Source organism: Zonotrichia leucophrys, chromosome 1A (genome assembly GCF_028769735.1).
Source record: "Zonotrichia leucophrys gambelii isolate GWCS_2022_RI chromosome 1A, RI_Zleu_2.0, whole genome shotgun sequence".
NCBI classification, from domain to species: domain Eukaryota; kingdom Metazoa; phylum Chordata; class Aves; order Passeriformes; family Passerellidae; genus Zonotrichia; species Zonotrichia leucophrys.
The window spans coordinates 71,279,777-71,299,548 of record NC_088170.1 but is presented as its reverse complement, the minus strand read 5'-3'; the positions used below and the strand labels follow the sequence as shown (position 1 = coordinate 71,299,548).

Sequence of the window (19,772 nt, the reverse complement as noted above, 5' to 3'; positions counted from 1 at the left end):
TGGATTGGGATTTTGGATTTGCGATCTGGGAATTGTGGATTTGGGAAATGTGGATTGGGAACTGGGAATTGTGATTTGGGGAATTGTGGATTTGGGACTGGAATGGAATGTGATTTGGGAACTGGAAATTGGGATTGGGAATCTGAGAATTGGGAATGGGAATTGTGGATTTGGGAACTGGGAATTGTGGATTGGGAATTGGGATTGTGGAAATAATATAGGAAAAAAATAAAAAGGGAAAAAGAAAAAGGGAAAAATAAGAAAAAAGGGGAGAAAGAAAAATTAGAATAAGAAAATGGAAAAAGAATAAAGGGGAAAAAGGAAAAAAAAGGGGAAAAAAAGAAAAAAGGAAAAAAACAGGAAAAAAAAAGAAAAAAGGGGAAAAAGAAAAAAAAGAAAAAAGCAAAAAAGGAAAAAAAAGGGAAAAAAGAAAAAAAAGAGAAAAAGGAAAAAAAAAGAAAAAAGAAAAAAAAGAAAAAAAAGGAAAAAAAAGAAAAAAAAGGAAAAAAGAAAGAAAAAAAAAGGAAAAAAAAGAAAAAAAGGAAAAAAAAAGAAAAAAGAAGGAAAAAAAGAAAAAGAAAAGAAAAAGGAAAAAAGGAAAAAAAAAGAAAAAAGAAAAAAAGAAAAAAGCGGGAAAAAAAGAATAAAAAAGGGAAAAAAGGAAAAAAAAGAAAAAAGGGGGAAAAAAGAATAAAAAAGAAAAAAGGAAAAAAGGAAAAAAAAACAGGAAAAAAAAGAAAAAAAAAGAAAAAAAGGGAAAAAAGAAAAAAAGGGAAAAAAAGGAAAAAAAAAGAAAAAAGGAAAAAAAAAAAAAGGGAAAAAAGGGAAAAAAAAGGAAAAAAAAAAAAGAAAAAAGGGGAAAAAGAAAAAAGAAAAAATAAAAAAGAAAAAAAGGGGAAAAAAAAAGGAAAAAAAAGAAAAAAGGGGAAAAAGGAAAAAAGGAAAAAAGGAAAAAAAGGGGAAAAAAAGGAAAAAAAAGGGGGAAAAAAGGAAAAAAAAAAAAGAAAAAAAAGGAGAAAAAACCCCAAAACTCTGCCATGACACCGCCTTTAACCCCAGAAACCCCGCAAGCCGGGCGGGATTCCATCCCGAATTTTTTTAGGATATCAGAAAAAGGAGCTCTGCTCCTTTAAACTGGCAGAAACTTCTTTAAATCCAGGTGGAGCCTGAATTTCCTGGCTATAAATTCCCAGGCAGAGGCAGAACCGCAGCTGCTCTGCCCAACCCTCCCGGCCTCACCATGGTAAGAACACTCCATTATTAAATTCGAATTTTTCCCAATTTTCCCCATTGGTTCTGAGCTAAAAATTCCTTTTTTTTTCTTTTTTTTTCCCTCCTCCTTGGGGTTTTAATTTTAGGTGGTTTTGCTCGGGAATTTCTGGGTTTTGATTCGGGGTTTGGCTCCTTATAAGGGGAAAAATGAGGGATGGTTCTGTGGCCTCTTGGGGTTTTTCTTTGTAAAAAAATTAAGATTTTTTTATTTTTATTTTTAATTTTTTTTTTTGGCGTACATGTGTAGAAGCAGCAAAAAAACCCCTTATTTTTCCTCAGTTAAGTTATGAATGAAAATCAAATTTTTTCACCCTTTTTTCCTAAAATTTCAACTCTCCCCATGTGCTGCAACAACTTTTAGGGTTGGTTTTTTTTAGGGTTGGTTTTTTTTAGGGTTGTTTTTTTTTAAATTTAGGAATGTGCTGCCATGTTGCCTTTGTCTGCTCTAAACCCTTGGGATTATTTGAAATGGATAAAAATCCCCTTTTTTTTCCATGGAATCCCTGCCCCAAAACGTTTCCCAGCTGGGAAACAGAAGTAGGTTAAAAAATAAAATTCTGGAATTTTTTCTGATTATTATTTCTGTCTGCTCCAGCTGAAACTTTTTTGGGAATGAGGATCCCAACTTTTATTTTATTTTATTTTTTTTTTAGTGGATGCAAAGGAGTTGGGAAAAAATCCATGGAATCCCTGCCCCAAAACGTTTCCCAGCTGGGAAACTGAAGTGGGTTAAAAATTAAAATTCTGGAATTTTTTCTGATTATTATTTCTGTCTGCTCCAGCTGAAACTTTTTTGGGAATGAGGATCCCAACTTTTATTTTATTTTATTTTTTTTTTAGTGGATGCAAAGGAGTTGGGAAAAAAATCCGGTTGCAAATGGGAGAAAACTTCAAAGTGGCTGGCGGGGATTTGGCTTTGAACTTTTCCTTTAGTCTGAGCATTTCTGGTCTGGCCTGGCTGGAAAAATGTTAAATATTTACATTTACATGAAATATTTCCCAGGGGGAAAATCAGCTGGACAACAATGGGCTGCCCATAGGCAGAGTCTGGGAAATCGCTTCAGCTGGAGGCAAATGTTGGGAAGATCCCAAAAAAAAATTCCCAAAAAACCCTGTGGAATATTTAAGAGGAGGGGAAAACTTCCAATAAACCACTGCAGTTCTTCCCTTCCAGCAGCTCCCACATATTTCAGTTGTTATATTTAATTTTTTATATTTCATTTTTATATTTCATTTTTTATTTTTTTTTATATTTAATTTTTTATATTTCATTTTTATATTTCATTTTTATATTTCATTTTTATATTTCATTTTTATATTTCATTTTTAATACTTCATTTTAATCCTTCTTTTTTATACTTCCCTTTTATACTTTTTATACTTCATTTTTTTTATACTTCATTTTTTTATACTTCATTTTTTTCTACTTCATTTTTTAATATACTTTATTTTTTTATATACTTCATTTTTTTATATACTTCATTTTTTATATACTTCATTTTTTTATACTTCATTCTTTTTATACTTCATTTTTTTATACTTCATTTTTTATATACTTCATTTTTTATATACTTCATTTTTCTACTTAATTTTTTTATATACTTCATTTTTTATTTTACTTCATTTTTTTAATATACTTCATTTTTTATACTTCATTTTTTTATACTTCATTTTTTTATACTTCATTTTTTATACTTCATTTTTTTATACTTCATTTTTTTTATACTTCATTTTTTATATACTTCATTTTTTATATACTTCTTTTTTTTACTTCATTTTTTAATACTTCATTTTTTTATACTTAATTTTTTTTATACTTCATTTTTTATACTTCATTTTTAAAATATTCTTCATTTTTTAAATATACTTAATTTTTTTACTTCATTTTTTTATATACTTCATTTTTTATATACTTCATTTTTATACTTAATTTTTTGTATGCTTCATTTTTTTATACTTAATTTTTTTAACTTTTTTTTTAATACACTTCATTTTTTATATATACTATATTTTTTTATATACTTCATTTTTTTATACTTCATTTTTATATTTCTTTTTTTTTCATTTTTTTATACTTAATTTTTTTTATACTTCATTTTTTTTATACTTCACTTTTATATTTCTTTTTTTTTTTATTTTTTTATATTTTCCTTTCCTTTCCCTTTGTTCAGCCCCCTGTTCCCTGGCTGTGAATTCCCGTGCTCCGGGGGCAGCAGGTGCTGGGCTGGGCTTTGGGAGGAGCAGCTGCTCCGGGAGAGCCGGGATGGGAACAATCCCAACCACGCTGGGCAGGGCAGGGCAGGGCCGGGCAGGGCAGCAGTGCCAGCGGGAGCGGGGACAGCTGGGACACAGCGATGGCATCGCCACAGTCCCTGATCCTGGTGGGGATGGGATCACCCCAATCCCTGATCCTGGCAGGAATGGGATCCCAGCCCCTCCTGATCCCAGCAGGAATGGATTCACTGTGGTCCCTGATCCAGGCAGGAATGGGATCACCCCAATCCCTGATCCCAGCAATCCCTGATCCCGGCAGGAATGGGATCGTCCCAATCCCTGATCCCGGCAGGAATGGGATCCCAGCCCCTCCTGGTCCTGGCAGGAATGGGATCCCGGCAGGAATGGGATCGTCCCAGTCCCTGATCCCGGCAGGAATGGGATCGTCCCAATCCCTGATCCCAGCAATCCCTGATCTCGGCAGGAATGGGATCCCAGCCTCCCTGATCCAGGCATTAAAGAGATCACCCCAATCCCTGATCCCGGCAGGAATGGGATCCCAGCCCCTCCTGGTCCTGGCAGGAATGGGATCGTCCCAATCCCTGATCCCGCAGGAATGGGATCACCCCAATCCCTGATCCCAGCAATCCCTGATCCTACAGGAATGGGAGGGATCACCCCAATCCCTGATCCCAGCAATCCCTGATCCCGGCAGGAATGGGATCACCCCAATCCCTGATCCCAGCAATCCCTGATCCCGCAGGAATGGGATCACCCCAATCCCTGATCCCGGCAGGAATGGGATCACCCCAATCCCTGATCCCAGCAGGAATGGGATCACCCCAATCCCTGATCCCAGCAATCCCTGATCTCGGCAGGAATGGGATCCCAGTAGCTCCTGATCCCGGCAGGAATGGGATCACCCCAATCCCTGATCTCGGGAGGAATGGATTCACTGTGGTCCTTGATCCCAGCAGGGATTGGATCATCCCAATCCCTGATCCCAGCAGGAATGGCATGATCACAATCCCTGATCCCAGTAGCTCCTGATCCCAGCAATCCCTGATCCCGGCAGGAATGGGATCACCCCAATCCCTGATCCCAGCCCCTCCTGATCCCGGCAGGAATGGGATCGTCCCAATCCCTGATCCCGCAGGAATGGGATCGTCCCAATCCCTGATCCCAGTAGCTCCTGATCCCAGCAATTCCTGATCCCGGCAGGAATGGGATCATCCCAATCCCTGATCACAGTAGCTCCTGATCCCAGCAATCCCTGATCCCGGCAGGAATGGGATCACCCCAATCCCTGATCCCAGCAGGAATGGGATCGTCCCAATCCCTGATCCCAGCAGGAATGGGATCACCCCAATCCCTGATCCCGGCAGGAATGGGATCGTCCCAATCCCTGATCCCGCAGGAATGGGATCACCCCAATCCCTGATCCTGGCAGGAATGGGATCGTCCCAATCCCTGATCCCAGCCCCTCCTGATCCCAGCAGGAATGGGATCACCCCAATCCCTGATCCGGCAGGAATGGGATCCCAGTAGCTCCTGATCCCGGCAGGAATGGGATCACCCCAATCCCTGATCCCGCAGGAATGGGATCCCAGGCTCTCCTGATCCCATCAGGAATGGGATTGCACTGGTCCCTGATCCCGGCAGGAATGGGATCCCAGCCCCTCCTGGTCCTGGCAGGAACGGGATCCCGGCAGGAATGGGATCCCAGTAGCTCCTGATCCCAGCAGGAATGGGATCGTCCCAATCCCTGATCCCGGCAGGAATGGGATCACCCCAATCCCTGATCCCGCAGGAATGGGATCACCCCAATCCCTGATCCCGCAGGAATGGGATCACCCCAATCCCTGATCCCAGCAATCCCTGATCCCAGCAGGAATGGGATCATCCCAATCCCTGATCCCAGCAGGAATGGGATCGTCCCAGTCCCTGATCCCAGCAATCCCTGATCCCAGCAGGAATGGGATCATCCCAATCCCTGATCCCAGCAATCCCTGATCCCAGCAGGAATGGGATCACCCCAATCCCTGATCCCAGCACTCCCTGATCCCGGCAGGAATGGGATCATCCCAATCCCTGATCCCAGCAATCCCTGATCCCGGCAGGAATGGGATCCCAGTCCCTGATCCCGCAGGAATGGGATCACCCCAATCCCTGATCCCGGCAGGAATGGGATCGCCCCAATCCCTGATCCCGCAGGAATGGGATTGTGCAGCTCTCTCCAAGTGAGGTGTGGAGAGGGCCACTGACCCCTGTGTGAGTTCAGCTGGGAATTCCATCCCTCACCTCTGCCCTCCCTCCTGTGCAATTTCTCCCTCCTGTGTAACTCGGGAAAAAACATAAATTCATTAAGGACATTAATGAGACCGAGGACATCAATGAGAGCAACCCCTTTAAGTTTCAAGGTTTGAGTTTCCCCCATTCTCCTGTCAATGCTGTGCCAGTTTGGTGCTGTCGTTTCCCTTTTCCCCGTTCTCCTGTCACTGCTGTGCCAGTTCGGTGCTGTCGTTTCCCTTTTCCCCCATTCTCCTGTCAATGCTGTGCCAGTTTGGTGCTGTCGTTTCCCTTTTCCCCCGTTCTCCTGTGCCAGTTTGGTGCTGTCGTTTCCCTTTTCCCCCATTCTCCTGTCACTGCTGTGCCAGTTTGGTGCTGTCGTTTCCCTTTTCCCCCGTTCTCCTGTCAATGCTGTGCCAGTTCGGTGCTGTCGTTCCCCTTTTCCCCCATTCTCCTGTTACTGCTGTGCCAGTTCGGTGCTGTCGTTCCCCTTTTCCCCATTCTCCTGTTACTGCTGTGCCAGTTCGGTGCTGTCGTTTCCCTTTCCCCCATTCTCCTGTTACTGCTGTGCCAGTTTGGTGCTGTCGTTTCCCTTTTCCCCCGTTCTCCTGTTACTGCTGTGCCAGTTTGGTGCTGTCGTTCCCCTTTTCCCCATTCTCCTGTCACTGCTGTGCCAGTTCGGTGCTGTCGTTCCCCTTTTCCAGAATCTTCTCCTGTCAATGCTGTTCCAGTTTGGTGCTGTCGTTTCCCTTTTCCCCCATTCTCCTGTCAATGCTGTGCCAGTTTGGTGCTGTCGTTCCCCTTTTCCCCCATTCTCCTGTTACTGCTGTGCCAGTTCGGTGCTGTCGTTTCCCTTTTCCCCCATTCTCCTGTCAATGCTGTGCCAGTTTGGTGCTGTCGTTTCCCTTTTCCCCATTCTGTCAATGCTGTGCCAGTTCGGTGCTGTCGTTTCCCTTTTCCCCCGTTCTCCTGTGCCAGTTCGGTGCTGTCGTTTCCCTTTTCCCCGTTCTCCTGTCAATGCTGTGCCAGTTTGGTGCTGTCGTTTCCCTTTTCCCCATTCTGTCAATGCTGTGCCAGTTCGGTGCTGTCGTTTCCCTTTTCCCCCATTCTCCTGTCAATGCTGTGCCAGTTCGGTGCTGTCGTTTCCCTTTTCCCCCGTTCTCCTGTCAATGCTGTGCCAGTTCGGTGCTGTCGTTTCCCTTTTCCCCCGTTCTCCTGTCAATGCTGTGCCAGTTTGGTGCTGTCGTTTCCCTTTTCCCCCATTCTCCTGTCAATGCTGTGCCAGTTCGGTGCTGTCGTTTCCCTTTTCCCCATTCTCCTGTTACTGCTGTGCCAGTTTGGTGCTGTCGTTTCCCTTTTCCCCCGTTCTCCTGTCACTGCTGTGCCAGTTCGGTGCTGTCGTTCCCCTTTCCCCCATTCTCCTGTTACTGCTGTGCCAGTTCGGTGCTGTCGTTTCCTATTACAGCGACTTTAGACGGTCACTGTGGTGAGAGAAGAACGAGAATCTTGTTCCTTGATCAGAAGGCTGATTTATTGATATATGATATATAATACATTATAACTATACTAAAAAGAAAAAGAAGAGAAGTTGCAGAGAGCAGCTATGCCAAGAAGAGAATAGAAAGAATGAATAACAAAGTTCTGTGTGCAGGGAATCTGTCCCTGAGCTGCTCCTGGGATTGGCCTTTAATGGTGCACAAGGAAGATGAGCCAATCACAGGGACACTGCTGCATTTCACAGCAGCTGATAACAATTGTTTACATTCTTCTTCTGGGGCCTTTTGCTTCGCAGAAGAAAGACAAATCTCAAAGAAAAGATTTCTATGAAGAAATGTCTGCGACAGTTTCCCTTTTCCAGAATCTGCGTCTGTGGCAGCCCAAGCTCAGCTGGGGCGATCAATTGGGACGATCCCATTCCCCTTTCCCCTGCGTGTTCCCCCCGGGTGGGATCGGCTCCCTTGGGCAGCAGCGCCGCAGTAATTTTGGGTTCTGGCAGGGGTGCGGGCCAGGAGCCGTGCCATGGCTTTGATCCTGGCGTGGTGGCACCTGCAGGTGCCAATTACCCAGGGCAGTGCCCAGGGAGCTTCCCTGGAGTCGCAGCCTGCTGGGGATGACCTGGATAAATCCAGACTGGGAGCTGCTCTGCCCCGGGGCAGTCCCTGCTTCCTCCAGCCGCTGTGGCTCCAGCTGGGCTCAGCTTTTCCAAGCTTGGCTTCTCCCTGAGCTCTTTTTTCCGAGCTGCTGGTGCTGATCCAGCAGGATGGGAGGGATGGGCAGAGGCTCCGAGGAGCTGGTGCTGCTCAGCTGCGTCCTGGCCCAGCATGGAGCCAGCAGCTCCTTTCCTTTTCCTTTCCTTTCCTTTCCTTTCCTTTCCTTTCCTTTCCTTTCCTTTCCTTTCCTTTCCTTTCCTTTCCTTTCCTTTCCTTTCCTTTCCTTTCCTTTCCTTTCCTTTCCTTTCCTTTCCCTTTCCTTTCCTTCCTTTCCTTTCCTTTCCTTTCCTTTCCCTTTCCTTTCCTTTCCTTTCCCTTTCCTTTCCTTTCCTTTCCTTTCCTTTCCTTTCCTTTCCTTTCCTTTCCTTTCCTTCTTTTTTCCTTTCCTTTCTCCCTTTCTTTCCTTTCCTTCCTTTCCTTTCCTTTCCTTTCCTTTCCTTTCCCTTTCCCTTTCCTTTCCTTTCCTTTCCTTCCTTTCCTTTCCTTTCCTTTCCTTTCCTTTCCCTTTCCTTTCTTTCCTTTCCTTTCCTTTCCTTTCCTTTCCTTCCTTTCCTTTCCTTTCTTTCCTTTCTTTCCTTTCCTTTCCTTTCCTTTCCTTTCCTTTCCTTTCCTTTCCTTCCTTCCTCCTTTCCTTCCTTTCCCCTCTCTCCTCTCCTCTCTCCTCTCCTCTCCTCTCCTCTCCTCTCCTCTCTCCTCTCCTCTCCTCTCCTTTCCCTATCCCCTTTCCAGAGGGATCCGTTTCCCCTTTCCAGAGGAGTGCATTTCCATCCACATCCCTCCACAGGATGTGTGAAATTCCTTTCCCTTTTCCAGAGGGATACATTTTCCCATTTTTTCCCTTTTCCAGAGGGATACAATTCCATGTTTTTCCCCTTTCCAGAGGGATACAATTCCATGTTTTCCCCCTTTTCCAGAGGGATACATTTCCCTGTTGTTTCCCCTTTTCCAGAGGGATACAATTCCATGTTTTTCCCCTTTCCAGAGGGATACAATTCCATGGTTTCCCCCTTTCCAGAGGGATGCATTTCCCTGTTTTCCCTTTTCCAGAGGGATACATTTTCCCGTATTTTCCCTTTTCCAGAGGGATACATTTCCCCATTTTTTCCCTTTTTCCAGAGGGATCCATTTCCCTGTTGTTCCCCTTTTCCAGAGGGATACAATTCCATGTTTTTCCCCTTTTCCAGAGGGATACATTTCCCTGTTTTTCCCCTTTCCAGAGGGATACATTTCCCTGTTTTTCCCTTTTCCAGAGGGATACAATTCCATGTTTTTCCCTTTTCCAGAGGGATACATTTCCATGTTGTTTCCCTTTTTCAGAGGGATACAATTCCATCCACATCCTCTCCACAGGATGTGTAAATTCCGTTCCCCTTTTCCAGAGGGATACATTTCCATGTTTTTCCCCTTTTCCAGAGGGATACATTTCCCTGTTGTTTTCCCTTTTCCAGAGGGATCCATTTCCACCTTTTCCCCTTTCCAGAGGGATACAATTCCATGTTTTCCCCTTTTCCAGAGGGATACAATTCCCTGTTTTTCCCCCTTTCCAGAGGGATACAATTCCCTGTTTTTTCCCTTTTCCAGAGGGATACATTTCCATGTTTTTCCCTTTTCCAGAGGGAGTCCATTTCCATCCACATCCCTCTCCACAGGATGTGTGAAATTCCGTTTCCCTTTTCCAGAGGGATACATTTCCATGTTGTTTTCCCTTTTCCAGAGGGATCCATTTCCATGTTTTCCCCTTTTCCAGAGGGATACATTTCCACGTTTTTCCCTTTTCCAGAGGGATACAATTCCATGTTTCCCCCTTTTCCAGAGGGAGTGCATTTCCATCCACATCGGGCAGGCCGGGGTGCAGATGGGCAATGCCTGCTGGGAGCTCTACTGCCTGGAGCACGGCATCCAGGCCGACGGGACCATTCCCGGCTCCAAGCAGCTGAAATCCATGGATTCCAGCTCCGAGCAGGTGGATTCCTCCTTCGAGACCTTCTTCTGCGAGACAGCCTCCGGCAAGCACGTGCCCCGGGCCGTGTTCATCGACCTGGAGCCCACTGTCATTGGTAAAAATGGGATTTTTTTTTTCCCCTGATCCATCTTTATCCGTAATTCCCAACCCTTTTTCCATGGGATCCTGATGAGCCCACTGTCATTGGTAAAAATGGGATTTTTTTTTTCCTCCTGATCCATCTTTATCCATAATTCCCAACCCCTTTTTCCATGGGATCCTGATGAGCCCACTGTCATTGGTAAAAATGGGATTTTTTTTTCTCCCTGATCCTCTTATCCGTAATTCCCAACCCTTTTTCCATGGGATCCTGATGAGCCCACTGTCATTGGTAAAAATGGGAATTTTTTCCTCCTGATCCATCTTTATCCGTAATTCCCAACCCTTTTTCCATGGGATCCTGATGAGCCCACTGTCATTGGTAAAAATGGGATTTTTTTTTCTCCCCTGATCCATCTTTATCCATAATTCCCAACCCTTTTTCCATGGGATCCTGATGAGCCCACTGTCATTGGTAAAAATGGGATTTTTTTTTTCCTCCTGATCCATCTTAATCCGTAATTCCCAACCCTTTTTCCATGGGATCCTGATGAGCCCACTGTCATTGGTAAAAATGGGATTTTTTTTTCCCCTGATCCATCTTTATCCATAATTCCCAACCCTTTTCCATGGGATCCTGATGAGCCCACTGTCATTGGTAAAAATGGGATTTTTTTTTCTCCCCTGATCCATCTTTATCCGTAATTCCCAACCCTTTTTCCATGGGATCCTGATGAGCCCACTGTCATTGGTAAAAATGGGATTTTTTTTTTTCCTCCTGATCCATCTTTATCCGTAATTCCCAACCCTTTTTCCATGGGATCCTGATGAGCCCACTGTCATTGGTAAAAATGGGATTTTTTTTTCTCCTGATCCATCTTTATCCATAATTCCCAGCCCTTTTTCCATGGGATCCTGATGAGCCCACTGTCATTGGTAAAAATGGGATTTTTTTTTTTCCTGATCCATCTTTATCCTAATTCCCAACCCTTTTTCCATGGGATCCTGATGAGCCCACTGTCATTGGTAAAAATGGGATTTTTTTTTTCCCCCTGATCCATCTTTATCCATAATTCCCAACCCTTTTTCCATGGGATCCTGATGAGCCCCATCATTGGTAAAAATGGGATTTTTTTTTTTCTCCCCGATCCATCTTATCCGTAATTCCCAACCCTTTTTCCATGGGATCCTGATGAGCCCACGTCATTGGTAAAAATGGGATTTTTTTTTCCCCTGATCCATCTTTATCCTAATTCCCAACCCTTTTTCCATGGGATCCTGATGAGCCCACTGTCATTGGTAAAAAGGGATTTTTTTTTTCCCCTGATCCATCTTAATCCGTAATTCCCAACCCTTTTTCCATGGGATCCTGATGAGCCCACTGTCATTGGTAAAAATGGGATTTTTTTTTTTTCCCCTGATCCATCTTTATCCGTAATTCCCAACCCTTTTTCCATGGGATCCTGATGAGCCCACTGTCATTGGTAAAAATGGGATTTTTTTTTTCCCCTGATCCATCTTAATCCGTAATTCCCAACCCTTTTTCCATGGGATCCTGATGAGCCCACTGTCATTGGTAAAAATGGGATTTTTTTTTCTCCCCCGATCCATCTTTATCCATAATTCCCAACCCTTTTTCCATGGGATCCTGATGAGCCCACTGTCATTGGTAAAAATGGGATTTTTTTTTCCTGATGGCTTCCCAAAAATTCCCACTTTTCCAACCTGATGGCTTCGAAAAACATTTTTTCCATCCTGATCTTCCTTACAAATTCCCCACTTTTCCAACCTGATGGTCCACGAAAAATTTCCACTTTTCCAACTTTCGTATTCCCAACCCTTTTCATGGATCCGATCCACTTTTGCAAAATGGATCCCCAAAAATTCCCACCTTTTCCATATCCTGATGGTTTCCAAAAATATTTCTACTTTTTCCAACCTGATGTTTCCAAAATTCCCCACTTTTCCAACCTGATGGCTTCCAAAAATCCCATTTTTTTTCCTGATGGCTTCCCAAAAATTCCCACTTTTCCAACCTGATGGCATCCCAAAAATCCCCACTTTTCCAACCTGATGGCTTCCCAAAAATCCCCACTTTTCCAACCTGATGGCTTCCCAAAAATCCCCACTTTTCCAACCTGATGGCATCCCAAAAATCCCCACTTTTCCAACCTGATGGCATCCCAAAAATTCCCACTTTTCCAACCTGATGGTTTCCCAAAAATTCCCACTTTTCCAACTACCCCCCCACTGATGGTTTCCCAAAAATCCCCACTTTTCCAACCTGATGGCATCCCAAAAATTCCCACTTTTCCAACCTGATGGCTCCCAAAAATCCCCACTTTTCCAACCTGATGGCTTCCCAAAAATCCCCACTTTTCCAACCTGATGGCTTCCCAAAAATCCCCACTTTTCAACCTGATGGTCTCCCAAAAATCCCCACTTTTCCATCCGGGTGGCTATCCCAAAAATCCCCACTTTTCCAACCTGATGGCTTCCCAAAAATCCCCACTTTTCCAACCTGATGGCTTCCCAAAAATCCCCACTTTTCCAACCTGATGGCATCCCAAAAATTCCCACTTTTCCAACCTGATGGCTTCCCAAAAATTCCCACTTTTCCAACCTGATGGCATCCCAAAAATCCCCACTTTTCCATCCTGATGGCTTCCCAAAAATCCCCACTTTTCCAACCTGATGGTTTCCCAAAAATCCCCACTTTTCCAACCTGATGGCTTCCCAAAAATCCCCACTTTTCCAACCTGATGGTTTCCCAAAAATCCCCACTTTTCCAACCTGATGGCTTCCCAAAAATCCACCTCACTTTCCAACCTGATGGTCCAAATTTTCCCATAATATATCCAACCCACTTTTCCACCTGATGGCTTCCCAAAAATCCCACTTTTCCAACCTGATGGCTTCCCAAAAATCCCCACTTTTCCAACCTGATGGCTTCCCAAAAATTCCCACTTTTCCAACCTGATGTTTCCAAAAATCCCACTTTTCACCTGATGCATCCAAAAATCCCACTTTTCCAACCTGATGGCTTCCCAAAAATCCCCACTTTTCCAACCTGATGGCTTCCCAAAAATCCCACTTTCCACCTGTGGCTTCCAAAAATCCCACTTTTCAACTGATGGCTTCCAAATTCCCACTTTCAAAACGATGCTCCCAAAATTCCTTTTCCAACCTATGTCAAATCCACTTCCACCCTTTGGCTTCCCAAAAATCCCCACTTTTCCAACCTGACTGGCTTCCCAAAAATCCCACTTTTCCAACTGATGGCTTCCCAAAATTCCCTCTCACGATGGTTTCCCAAAAATCCCCACTTTTCCAACCTGATGGCTTCCCAAAAATCCCCACTTTTCCAACCTGATGGTTACTTTTCCAACCTGATGGCTTCCCAAAAATCCCCACTTTTCCAACCTGATGGCATCCCAAAAATTCCCACTTCTCCTTCCAGCTCCCTCGGGGATCCCTGGCTGTTTGTTTGTGTGGCACCTCAATTTGAGGCGTCCTCTTAGAGAATAATAATTATTTATTTAGGAAATGAGTCCAAGCCCAACCACCCGCTCCTGCCTTCCAGGCTTCTCCTCCTGCCTTTCCATCTGGGCTGTGACTCATTAGGCCTAATTAAAGGGTTTTGCAGGCTTTTGTTTGGGTTCTGCTTAATTTACAGGCACCTCATTAAGGTATCAAGCGGAGGGCTTAATGAGTGAGCCAGGAGATTATGGAATGTGTTTTATGTTGGGATGGAGTGGATTTAAAAACCCTCTGGAGCTGGGTCAGGTGGAAATGTCAACGCTGGAGGGGTTTTGTCTGTGTCCCTTCCGTGCTGGAGAGCAGAGGATGGAGCTGGAGCTTCCAAATTTTTCCTCCTCTGGTAACTGATCCCACAAAAACTCTGGAATTGTGGTGTCCTGGCTCGTTAAACCAGATTAATTCAGGATCTCAGGCTGGGTGCAGGGTGAGGATGGAGTTCTGGTAGGACATTACCTGTGTGACAAGAATTTGGGATGTTCTTGTGTCCCCCAATGCAGAGCTGGTGGGATTTGGGGTGAATCAAAGGAAGTTTGGGGATTTTGAATGGGAGATGAGGAGGTAAATAAGGGAATTAGGAGGAAAGTCATTTCCACACAGGAAATCCCACGGGAATGGGGCCAAAAGTGATTCCCAGATGTGGGATCTCAGGATCTGAGTCCTGAGGTGCCGAGCCACCGAGAGCACCCTTGGGGGGCTCGGGAGTCCTGGAATGTTCCAGAAGTGTCTGGTGGCTGCACTTTGATCCTACACAGGAGACGACACCTGTATGAGGACAGGAGGGTTTCACCGGGGTGAATGGTGAAGGGATTGGTTAATTAGAGAGTGAAACACAGGGTTTAGGATTTCTGTACAGGGGGGTTTAGAGAAGTAAGATGGAGGAATTGGGGCGTGTCCTGTCCTTCTTCTTCTTCTTCTTCTCCTCCATCTTCTGTGGTGATGGTGGCACTTTGGGATTGGTCATTACTGAAAGTGCACTGGGCAATAAGGGTGAAAGGTATTGGGGAAAAATGATAAATATTGTACACGTAACCATGGGTATAAAGATAGGTGACCGCCCGGAGGGCAGGGAGTGTGCTCATGGCTGGCTGCTGAGCAGAGCTCTGTCGGGCCCAGAGAAAATCTTTTAGATAAACAATTAATAAACATAAAAACCGAAAGAAGAACTGAAGCCTCTTCTCGTCCTTCGATACGCGGGCTGCCCCAAGGCCACCCCGGGCCTTTCCAGGCCCTCCAAACAGCCCAAAACCCGACACCCAGTCCTTGGCAGGAGGGAAAAATGAATCCTTCAGGAACGCAGAGGGGCTGAGCCATCCCCTTCCATTACTCCCACAACCCTTCCCTGACCATGCCATGCCCTCCTGCCGGACATCCCACGGATTTTGCTCCATCAGAACCTTTCCTTGTGCCCTGCTCTGGCTGATTTCTCCCCCTGGTGCAGATGAGATCAGGACGGGGCCCTACCACGGGCTCTTCCACCCGGAGCAGCTCATCAGCGGCAAGGAGGACGCTGCCAACAACTACGCCCGCGGGCACTACACCATCGGCAAGGAGATCATCGACACCGTGCTCAGCCGCATCCGCAAAATGGTGAGGGAAGCACCGAGTTCTGGGTTTAAATAACACCTTTCTGGGTTAAAATAACGCCCTTCTGGGTAAAAATAACGCCTTTCTGGGTAAAAATAACATAACACACTTCTGGGTAAAAATAACATAACACCCTTCCGGACACCATTGTGGAGTTTGGGGTAGGAGTCTTGAAGTGAAAAATTAAAATAATTTAAATTAAAATTTAAATAATAAATTAAAAAACAGCCCAATAAATTAAAAAACAGCTTCAGGTGAGGTCCAGGCGTTGTTGCAATTTGGTTTGGGGCTCAGAAAGCCTCCGGGTTTGTGCGTTTTTGTCCTGAAAGTAGAGGATTGTTGTGTTAAAACTGGGCTTAAGATGGTCAGTGAGTGCTCTAAGCAGAATTTTTTGCTGTAAATCTTGGGATAGTTATCCTGGTCCTTAAATGGATAAATATCCATTTTGTTGGGATAGTTATCCTGGTCCTTAAATGGATAAATATCCATTTTGTTGGGATAGTTATCCCAGTTCTTAAAGAAATAAATCTCCATTATTGGGATAGTTATCCTGGTCCTTAAATGGATAAATATCCATTTTGTTGGGATAGTTATCCTAGTCCTTAAATGGATAAATATCCATTATTGGGATAGTTATCCCAGTCCTTAAATGGCTAAATATCCATTTTGTTGGGATAGTTATCCCAGTCCTTAAATGGCTAAATATCCATTTTGTTGGGATAGTTATCCCAGTCCTTAAATGGTTAAATATCTATTTTGTTGGGATAGTTATCCCAGTCCTTAAATGGTTAAATATCTATTTTGTTGGGATAGTTATCCCAGTCCTTAAACGGATAAATACCCGTTTTGTTGGGATAGTTATCCCAGTTCTTAAAGAAATAAATCTCCATTATTGGGATAGTTATCCTGGTCCTTAAATGGATAAATATCCATTTTGTTGGGATAGTTATCCCAGTTCTTAAATGGATAAATATCCATTTTGTTGGGATAGTTATCCTAGTTCTTAAATGGATAAATATCCCTTTTGTTGGGATAGTTATCCTGGTCCTTAAATGGATAAATATCCAGTATTCTTGGGATAGTTATCCCAGTTCTTAAAGAAATAAATCTCCATTATTGGGATAGTTATCCCGGTCCTTAAATGGATAAATATCCATTTTGTTGGGATAGTTATCCTAGTCCTTAAATGGATAAATATCCATTTTGTTGGGATAGTTATCCCGGTCCTTAAATGGATAAATATCTATTTTGTTGGGATAGTTATCCTAGTCCTTAAATGGTTAAATATCCATTTTGTTGGGATAGTTATCCCAGTTCTTAAAGAAATAAATATCCATTCTTGGGATAGTTATCCCAGTCCTTAAATGGTTAAATATCCATTTTGTTGGGATAGTTATCCTAGTCCTTACAGGCATGAGTATAGAATATTCTTGGGATAGCTTTCAAGTCCTTGGGATAAATATCCAGTATTCCTGGGACAGTTATTCCAGTCCTATAGAGGGATAAATATCCATTTTCTTGGGATAATTATCCCAGTCCTTACAGGGAAAAAGATCCAATATTCTTGGGATAATTATTCTGGTCCTTACAGGGAAAAATACCTGTTTTCGAGGGATAATTATCCCAGTATTCTTGGGATAGTTATCCCAGTTCTTAAAGAAATAAATATCCATTATTGGGATAGTTATCCCAGTCCTTAATGGGTAAATATCCATTTTTTGAGGGTATACTGATCCTAGTCCTTACAGGCCTAAATATAGAATATTCTTGGGGTAGTTTTCTAGTCCTTGGGATAAATATCCAGTATTCCTGGGATAGTTATTCCAGTCCTATAGAGGGATAAATATCCATTTTCTTGGGATAATTATCCCAGTCCTTACAGGGAAAAAGATCCAATATTCTTGGGATAATTATTCTGGTCCTTACAGGGAAAAATACCTGTTTTCTAGGGATAATTATCCCAGTATTCTTGGGATAGTTATCCCAGTTCTTAAAGAAATAAATCTCCACTTTTGGGATAGTTATCCCAGTCCTTAAATGGATAAATATCCATTTTTTGGGGGGATAGTTATCCCAGTGCTTACAGGCCTAAATATAGAATATTCTTGGGGTAGTTTTCTAGTCCTTGGGATAAATATCCAATATTCTTGGGATAATTATCCTGGTCCTTAGAGGGAAAAATATCTGTTTTCTTGGGATTGTTATTCCAGTCTGGAAAGGGATAAATATCCAATATTCTTGGGATAATTATCCTGGTCCTTAGAGGAAAAAATATCTGTTTTCTTGGGATTGTTATTCCAGTCTGGAAAGGGATAAATATCCAATATTCTTGGGATAATTATCCTGGTCCTTAGAGGGAAAAATATCTGTTTTCTTGGGATTGTTATTCCAGTCCTGAAAGGGATAAATATCCAATATTCTTGGGATATTTTTTGGGTCCTTGGGTAAATCTCTGACGTTCTGCTGCAGGCTGACCAGTGCAGTGGACTCCAAGGCTTCCTGGTCTTCCACAGCTTCGGAGGAGGCACCGGCTCCGGCTTCACCTCGCTCCTCATGGAGCGCCTCTCCGTGGAGTACAGCAAGAAGTCCAAGCTGGAGTTCTCGGTGTACCCGGCCCCGCAGGTGTCCACGGCCGTGGTGGAGCCCTACAACTCCATCCTGACCACGCACACCACGCTGGAGCACTCGGACTGCTCCTTCATGGTGGACAACGAGGCCATCTACGACATCTGCCACCGCAACCTGGACATCGAGCGCCCCACCTACACCAACCTCAACCGCCTGATCGGCCAGATCGTCTCCTCGGTCACGGCCTCGCTGCGCTTCAACGGCGCCCTCAACGTGGACCTCATCGAGTTCCAGACCAACCTGGTGCCCTACCCGCGCATCCACTTCCCGCTCACCACCTACGCGCCCATCGTCTCGGCGGAGAAGGCCTACCACGAGCAGCTCTCCGTGCCCGAGATCACCAACGCCTGCTTCGAGTTCTCCAACCAGATGGTCAAGTGCGACCCTCGCCGCGGCAAGTACATGGCGTGCTGCCTGCTCTACCGCGGGGACGTGGTCCCCAAGGACGTCAACGCCGCCATCGCCGCCATCAAGACGCGCCGCTCCATCCAGTTCGTGGACTGGTGTCCCACCGGTTTCAAGGTGGGCATCAACTACCAGCCGCCCACGGTGGTGCCAGGGGGGGACCTGGCCAAGGTGCAGAGGGCTGTGTGCATGCTGAGCAACACCACAGCCATCGCCGAGGCCTGGGCCCGCCTGGACCACAAGTTTGACCTGATGTACGCCAAGCGCGCCTTCGTGCACTGGTACGTGGGGGAGGGCATGGAGGAGGGCGAGTTCTCCGAGGCCAGGGAGGACCTGGCGGCCCTGGAGAAGGATTATGAGGAGGTTGGAAGGGACTCGGCGGACGGGGAGGAGGATGAGGGTGAGGAGGATGAGTACTGACAGACTGCGGCCTGGTCTTGAGCTCGGCTGGAATCCAGACTTGTGTCCCGAGTTCCTGAGGGCCCGGGGGTGCCCGAGGACCGGCCACGTTTGATTTATTAAACCTCCCCTGCTTGCATAGAGCTCCTCTCTAGCCTGGGTGTCTTGAGCTTTATCCCACTGCTGTTTATTGGTGAGTGGCGCTGAGCCGGGCCTAACTCAGGCCTAACTCAGGCCTAGCTCAGGCCTAACTCGGGCCTAACTCGGGCCTGACGTCCGGCCTAGCCAGGAGATCCCGGTGGTTCCTAACCCGGGGATGTCTCAGCTGCCTGCTTTGGCTGGAATGGCAAACTCTTGCTCTGGCTTTTTCTTGTAAAAGCACTTTGGAATTAGAAATGCACCTGTAAACTTCTATGCAAATGGCTTTTTGTATATGAATAAAGAGGGTTTTTTTGGCTCAGAATTCCTTGGATTTCCCCCTCAGGGGGTTTTGTGGGGAGGCTCCTGCTCGCAGGTGGCCTGAGGAGAAGAGCAGATGCAGATCAGGGTGTGCTGTGAGAGTCATCATCCCTAATTAGTGTTGTGGGGGAAGCGTCCTGTACCCTGTGGGAGTTTCTGTCTGGGGCCGGCTGCAGCTCAGAGAATTCCATGTCTGGGATCAGGGAATCACTTCTGGGTCATGGGGAGCAATTTTGTCTCCCTCACCACCTTTGGTGAAGCTCAGGTGTTGCCTGAGCAAATCCTGGTGGTTTGGGGGAGTGCTGAGGATTTGGGGAATATTCCCAGAGCAGGAAAATCCAGCCAGGAATGGGGAGAGGAGAGGGGGGAGCTGTGTCTGATATTTGGGACAGGGAGTGGAATGAGCCCAAAAACTCTTTGGTGGCCCTAAAAGGACCGAGTTGGAGGTGGCCCCTGGGAAGGCTGAAGTTCCTTGAGTCACCCCAAAGGTTGTCACCCCAAAGTCCCCATCCCAGATTGTCCCCAAGAAGATTCCAGGTCCAGCCAGGAATGGGGACAGGAGAAGGAAAGGGAGTTGTGTCTGATATTTGGGACAGGAGGGGGAAGGATCCTAAAAACTCTTTGGCGGCCCTAGAACGGACCAGGTTGGCCCTGGGAAGGTCCAGGTCCCTCGAGCCACCCCAATGTTGTCACCTCAAAGTCCCCATCCTGTATTGTCCCCAGAGAAGATT

General features: G+C 45.2%; 1 protein-coding gene across 1 annotated transcript; it reads left to right on the top strand.

Annotated features, from left to right (window-relative positions):
- Positions 1-1,180: 1,180 nt before the first annotated feature.
- On the top strand, positions 1,181-19,125 carry TUBAL3 (tubulin alpha like 3). The gene is made up of 4 exons (XM_064733251.1): positions 1,181-1,243; positions 9,799-10,042; positions 15,005-15,153; positions 17,620-19,125. Exons 1-4 carry the CDS (start codon positions 1,241-1,243, stop codon positions 18,601-18,603), a joined length of 1,380 nt encoding a protein of 459 aa, XP_064589321.1. The 5' UTR covers positions 1,181-1,240; the 3' UTR covers positions 18,604-19,125.
- Positions 19,126-19,772: the final 647 nt, after the last annotated feature.

Excerpts from the sequence above, each read along its gene's own strand:
- TUBAL3 (XM_064733251.1), top strand. Across the intron at positions 10,043-15,004 it reads CCTGGAGCCCACTGTCATTG|ATGAGATCAGGACGGGGCCC; the intron begins GTAAAAATGGGA and ends CCCCTGGTGCAG. Across the intron at positions 15,154-17,619 it reads TCAGCCGCATCCGCAAAATG|GCTGACCAGTGCAGTGGACT; the intron begins GTGAGGGAAGCA and ends GTTCTGCTGCAG.